Source organism: Lactuca virosa, chromosome 5, assembly GCF_052849685.1.
Source record: "Lactuca virosa cultivar CGN04683 chromosome 5, Lactuca_virosa_CGN04683_v6, whole genome shotgun sequence".
Lineage (NCBI taxonomy): Eukaryota > Viridiplantae > Streptophyta > Magnoliopsida > Asterales > Asteraceae > Lactuca > Lactuca virosa.
The window spans coordinates 105,487,501-105,494,186 of record NC_136430.1 but is presented as its reverse complement, the minus strand read 5'-3'; the positions used below and the strand labels follow the sequence as shown (position 1 = coordinate 105,494,186).

At 31.8% G+C, this 6,686-nt stretch overlaps 1 protein-coding gene and 1 long non-coding RNA gene across 6 annotated transcripts in view; both read right to left on the bottom strand.

The window, feature by feature from the left end:
• Positions 1-942: 942 nt before the first annotated feature.
• LOC145111577 (DELLA protein GAIP-like) lies at positions 943-1,401 on the bottom strand. Its single transcript, XM_079047845.1, has one exon. The coding sequence runs from the start codon at positions 1,399-1,401 to the stop codon at positions 943-945; it is 459 nt and encodes a 152-aa protein (XP_078903971.1).
• A 1,337-nt stretch (positions 1,402-2,738) lies between these two features.
• LOC145113677 (uncharacterized) overlaps positions 2,739-6,686 on the bottom strand; it is a 4,653-nt gene continuing 705 nt past the window's right edge. Inside the window, exons 3-5 of one of the 5 annotated variants that reach the window (XR_013710826.1) lie at positions 6,246-6,686; positions 5,866-5,951; positions 2,739-2,934 (exon numbers count right to left, since the gene is read on the bottom strand). The exon at positions 6,246-6,686 is cut by the window's right edge and continues 158 nt beyond it. This is a non-coding gene — a long non-coding RNA (uncharacterized LOC145113677). Of the gene's footprint in view, positions 2,935-3,372; positions 3,895-5,865; positions 5,952-6,245 lie in introns of those variants that run through there. The other 4 variants (XR_013710827.1, XR_013710825.1, XR_013710829.1 and 1 more) reach the window with 4 other exon arrangements.

Genomic DNA, 6,686 nt, shown 5'->3' with positions numbered 1-6,686 from the left:
AATTTTTGTTTTGGAGAATATGCTCAAAATTGATGACTTCACATGAAAAAAAAAAAAAGAGAGACAGCAAGCAAATAAAAAACAAAGAGTTTGTAGAAAAAAAAAAGAGTTTACGTATTAATGAAAGAAAAAAAGAAGAAAATTGAAAATAAAGAACGAAAAAACATCATAAATGGTCCCTGTGGTTACCCAAAATCTGAAGTTTAGTCCCCGTGGTTTAAAAACCTCATAGATGGTGCCTGTGTTTTCAAAACTTTTGATGTTTGGTCCTTTTTGCTAACTCCATTAGCTTTCCACCGTTAAATGAAGGGTATTTTTGTCATTTAACTATCCAGGGACCTTTTATGAGGTTTTCTTTTCTTTTATTTTTTTAAATTAAATTTAATATCCAAGGTCTTTCTCTCTCTCTCTCTCTCTCTCTCTCTCTCTCTCTCTCTCTCTCTCTCTCTCTCTCTCTCTCTCTCTCTCTAAAACACGTACACACAAACATAAACATCTCTCCACCTTGATCATCTGATCATCATCCACGACCACCATCATCGCGCAAGAAACCATTGATCCCCTTCTCTCTATCATGTGTTTTAGTTTCTCTTAATAGCTAGGTTTTGATAATTTTGAAAAGTGATGTCTAATTCCATATCGTGAAGCTGTGAAACAAGAAACAACCAGGTTGGGGCGTGAACGAATTAAAGTCATTGGGGAATTTCCACAAACAGTTGGTGTGCAGATTAAGAAGTTTACCATGGAATCTTTGTTTTTACTTCTAATTGAAATCCAAATTGTAGGTGGACTCAATACACAAAAATGTACAATAAAGGAAAATAAAAATATATACATAAAAACGAATTTATGATTTTTTGAATCAATCGCTTATACCCATGTGTAAGGAATCAGTCATGGGTTAAAACACAGAACAAAGAAACATACTGATCTTATTTCCTTTCAATTGCGTTTTCGGGGATCCTCTGTAGATTTATCAACGAAGACAGAAGATGAGTCCACAACCGACCGAGTTACAGAGGCGGTGTTGTTCACAAACGAATCATCGATAACAGGTGGTTGATTTATGGGGTTCAACTCACAAATCATTGATTTAAGATCTGAATGATTATAATGAATAGAATTAGAAGCAAGCTGGGATAACCCATCATCGTTCCCCAAAACACCCTCCAGATGCTCGATCTTTTGTGCAATATCAGCCATATCACACGACTTAATTTTGTAACCAATCACCACCAACAACTCATCAACGTTGGAATCTTGATCTTCAACCTTATCCCACAGCTTCGATTTCCCGATCACATCTAAAAAAACAGAAGCAGAGGCAGCAACGGTAGAGGCGAAAGTGGAACTGTCGCCATCATAGAAGGTGTAATCTTGTTGTGGGTAATCCCGCTCCATTTTTTTCATCTTCTTCGAAGAATTTGAGCATTTGTTGGGCGATGGTAGTGCTAATGATTATATAGGGAAAACGAGGGTGAAGAAAAGAGAAGTGGGCCGAGGTTCTGTGCTCATGTCTCGAACAGAGAGAGAGAAAGAGAGAGAGAGATAGAGAGAGAGAGAAAGAGAGACCTTTTATATATTTAATTATGTTTTTTTTTTAAATACGAGAAAACATCATAAATGGTCCCTGTGGTGGTGAAATGACGAAAATACCCTTCAGTTAACGGACAAACTTAACGGAGTTAGCAAAAATGACCAAACATCAAAAGTTTTGAAAACACAGGGACCATCTATGAGGTTTTTAAACCACGGGGACTAAACTTCAGATTTTGGGTAACCACAGGGACCATTTATGATGTTTTTTCATAAAGAACACCCGTGCGCATGCTAGGAAAGCTATATATATATATATATATATATATATATATATATATATATATATATATATATATATATATATATATAGAGAGAGAGAGAGAGAGAGAGAGAGAGAGAGAAAGAAAGAAAAAGAGAGAGGGAGTGGTCAAATCAGAACTCAAAAAGGTTACGAACCTTAAGAACCATTTTTTTAAACGTTTTCATTAAGAGCATTTTGGACTTATAACATATATCTTCTCTCTATTCTAATAAAAGAATAGTTTTAATCTCCATTTTGACATGTGTCACTCTAATACAACTCCTCATTAATATTATGTCACTTGTCAAAGAGATATATTAGGCAATACTTCAAATTCAAATTTACTTTTTCTAATTATATGTTAAATTTGAAGTTATAATAATTTCAAATTTTTGGTATATCTCTTAATTAATGATTTATTTAAAATAATTGATAAATAATTTTTGAATTTTTACTATGAAAATTTAATTTATTTTGTAACCGTGGTTCTCACGGGTTATAAACTAGTTAATATTATATTAAACAAACCGTATAATCTCTAATTCACAACTAATTGCCACTCGTTGTCGGACAGCCGTCGGACCACTGTTTGACTAATACTAAATTTAATGGCATTTTCTAGTTATATTCACAGCTTAATAAAACAAAAATTGTAGTCCTCATTTCTTTGATAATTCTTTTTAATACATACCATTTCATTTTTACAGAAAAATATACAAAATTTAAAAAAAAAATAGATTTATGTCTTGATAAACTCAATCTTCTCTTTTTTCTAAATTATAGATTTCTTTAAAAAAATATATCGTGTATAAAACATATTCACAGTTTAATGAACATATTAATTCAGTAATACACAGTTTAATGTTTTCATGCATGCATTTATTTATATTTTAACACAAAATCTATATAAAATATACAACTCAATACAGTCCATTTTTAGTTTAATACATAAAATTCACAACATAACATAATACAATCAACTATACACTAATTCACATATTTAAAGTTAAACCTAAACTCTACCACCACCACCAACTACCGAACATCACCACAAACCACCTGTGCCACCTTCACCACCATCCTTCCTTTCAGATCTGTATATAAAATCATTGATTGATAGCTTAAATACTATATTCATAATTTAATATACCAATTAAATTACTTATTTAGAGTTTAATGAAAAATAATTATAAAAACTAATACATTCTTACATATTTATATAACACGAAAAATAAATATGTTCACATGAAAAGTAATACAAATTATTCATACATAAATCATTAATATTTAACATAAATTTATTAATAATTTACATCTTCATACAGTCAATTCACAGTTCAGTACATAAAGTTTACAGCTTAATATATAAAATTCACAGTTTAATGCAAAAGATTATACATTCACAACCATATTTTTAACTTTATATTACACATATACTTTCAGATTTATATGCTAGTGCTTCTTTATTTAAGCAAATATTCACAATTTAAGTTTACATACTTTATTCAAAAGACAAAATTGCAAAAATGGTCCTTGTAGTATGCATTTTTTAGGGGTTTTAGTCAAAACCTCGACTTTTTTGGATTGGTGGTCCTTTTGGGCTGATTTACATGCAATTTTGGTCCCTGTCCAAACTAAAAAGACTATTATACCCTTAATGAATTTAGTTTTCATTTTTCTTTTACTTTTTAAAATTATTATTATTATTAAATATAAAAATGGGTCCACCTCTCTCTCTCTCTCTCTCGTGTATAATCATCTTCTTCCTAAAAAAAACCCACACAGCTTCTTGTCAAAATTAAAACTCAGACAATTTTACACATACAGACACATTGTGGTCTCTCATCTTCTTCATCAATACACACATACACTTAATGGAGAAAGCTTCAGTGACCTTATCTCTCCCCCTTTCTCTCTCTCTTTCTCTCAATCGGCCACTACATCCCAAAATACATACCACAACATTCATCTTCTTCAATCTCATACATCAATCTATCTTCTCTTCCACTTCTGCAAGATTTATGCCTAAATAACATTGAATCACCGACAATAATCTGCAAGATTTCAGTACTTATTAGCAATTCGATGATTGGTATGAAGAATAATAGGCATACTTGATGGGGGCAACTTATGGTGCCGGCAACGGGAAAAGGGACCTCGGATCCTTGGTTTTCATCTGATCGATAAGGCTAATCATGAACGAGGCAGTGACAGGGAAGGCTCGGGGGTGGTAACGAAAGCAGCAAGGGCTGCTTAAGTAACTCCTGCGCTTCTTCTGTCTCGGAAGGAAGGTGCGAAGGTGGGGAATCAAAAGGGGGTTGCCGCCTCCGATGTTTTCTCCAGGGAAACACCCACTTCGGTGGTGGGTTCAGGCCAGGGAACGAAGAAGAAAATGGAGGATGAAAGGAGGAAAGGCAGCAACGATCGCAACAGTCTTCAGGGGGAGTTCAGTGACTACGATCGACAGGTGGAAAGGGTGGAGCAATAAGAGGCTGTTGCCTCGAAGTCTCGTCGGAATTGGCCATCACCCGAAGGAGAAGACAGGCGAAGTAGAAGAGGCAGCCGCCTCCTGTTCTTCTTCTTGATGGAAACAACAAAATTGAATGAAAAGAAGGGTGTTTGGAGTTGGTTTATCTCATCAAAGCTTTGGGTGTGAAGAAGGAGAAATGGGTTCGAGATTTGGGTTGTTGATTTGGGTTCTTATTTTGGTTTACAACTTCGATTTTCATGAGAACAATGGTGGTTTCAAGGTTTGATCGGGGGAGAAAAATGATCGTCAAATGTGGGTGCTGCAAAAAGAGAGAGAGAGAGAGAGAGAGAGAGAGAATAGGGTGTGGGCTCCATTTTATTATTAATAAAACATTAAATTAAATAGAAAAAAATATAAAAATATATCACAAGGGCAATTTAGTCATTTCAATTTTCGGAGGGACCATTTTCACATACAAACTAGTCCAAAATGACCACCAATCCAAAAGAGTCGAGGTTTGGACTAAAACCCCAAAAAAAATGCATACCACAGGAACTATTTTTGCAATTTTATCCATAATTAGATAAAATGATATGTGTATAGTGTTTTTTCAAACTTATATTTCAGAGGCAAACAAAAAATTTATAAAAAAAATAGCATGTTTAGATATTCTATAAAATGATAAGTTTGTACTATGTTTTGAATATCTTATAAAACGTTAAGTTTATACACTGCTATATACATTTGAGTATAGTGTACTACATGGTTGAAAAAATAAAATCATATTTAAATTTCGAAAGCATAATCATTAATCTCGGGTTGCAAGATTTTTAAAAAAACATGTATAATAAATAAAATCATAATATTAAAAGGAGTTGAACGAGAGTGAATCTTATGTATAATAAATAAATATTGAAAATAGATAAAAATTAATCTAACATTTCTCAGAAAAAATAATAGGTATCAATTAAGGGATAATTTGAGTATTCAACAACAATTAACCAATATTTTAGTATAATTGCGAACAAAATATTGCATATACATAATTATGGCAATATTTATTACTAAAAAATGTGATTGATAACCCTTCATAGTTATTTATTTACTTTATTTACTAGGATGTATTATTTTTATTAAGGATCACTACTCAAAATATTATAAGAACTCATATCCGAGAGAGTTTCTAACCAAAAATTTGAAGGATATCACTGAATTCACGCACACAACAGCACACACACATATATACTTAATTATATATTCAATCACCTACATACACACACACTAAACGACATGAATACTAACACATATAAAAATTATTCCTTTAAAAACAAATTCATAAATGGTCCATGTTAAAAAAAATGGTCATTGTTTAAAAATGTGTAGAACGTACCTTTTTAAAAGACATTTTACAGAAAGTAGGATGCTATAAAAAATATTTTAATTTTAATTTTCCAGTCCATGTTGAAAATGGATTGCTAATTATTACAAACAAATAAAATGTGTTGTTGTTTATGGGATTTTATCATGAAATACTCACAAACAGTCATATACTTACTCACACATACAGTCACATGCATACTCACATATAGTAAACGACCATCATCATAGACCAAGACGATGAACCCAAAGTTTCCCAATAGGCTACAAGTTTTCACATCTGTTAGTTAGCATAAAAAAAAAATAACAAATATATATATATATATATATATATATATATATATATATATAACATGAAATGTTAAAAAAAATCAACTCATGGCCAAAAACGATTTAAATTAATAGAAAAATGGTGGGTGTGATAGATATCCAAACAAAACATATGATAGGCACATAAACAAAAAAAACCAAACCACATTAAGCCAGAAAATACAAAAATGTAATCAAAACTAGATATATTGAGAAACTATTTATGCATAACTGGATAAAAAAACTAACCTTTTTCATGGCTTTGACTCATAAGGATAGCAAAATTGACATCACTTGTTGTTTTTAGATGTTGATATATGTCTAAAAGATCTCCAACATGACTGTTCTTCATGTCTTAAAATGTCGGTAGGGCAACTGTTCTCTCCAACTCCTCTAGAAAGCTTTGTTGTAATGGTGGAAGTTTATCAGATGAAGGGTATTTTGGGCATATTAAATATTAGTATAAGAAGATCAGAAGTTTCATTTTCCTCTCCCCTTGGAGAGAGCTCCTCCTGTGTAAATTCCAACACTTCTTTACTCTTTTAATTTATAATCAATTCTATCAACCTTTGTTGTTGCAGATGGAAAATTTGTTGTGGATTTGTATCTAGAATTTGAATAACATATTTGTCACATTAATGCCTTTTTTGTGAAATCAAGCAAAAGCATATTAAAAAAAATCATGCATTT

Coding starts and splice junctions, on each gene's coding strand:
- LOC145111577 (XM_079047845.1), bottom strand. CDS start 1,401: ATGGAGCGGGATTACCCACAACAAGATTACACCTTCTATGATGGCGAC.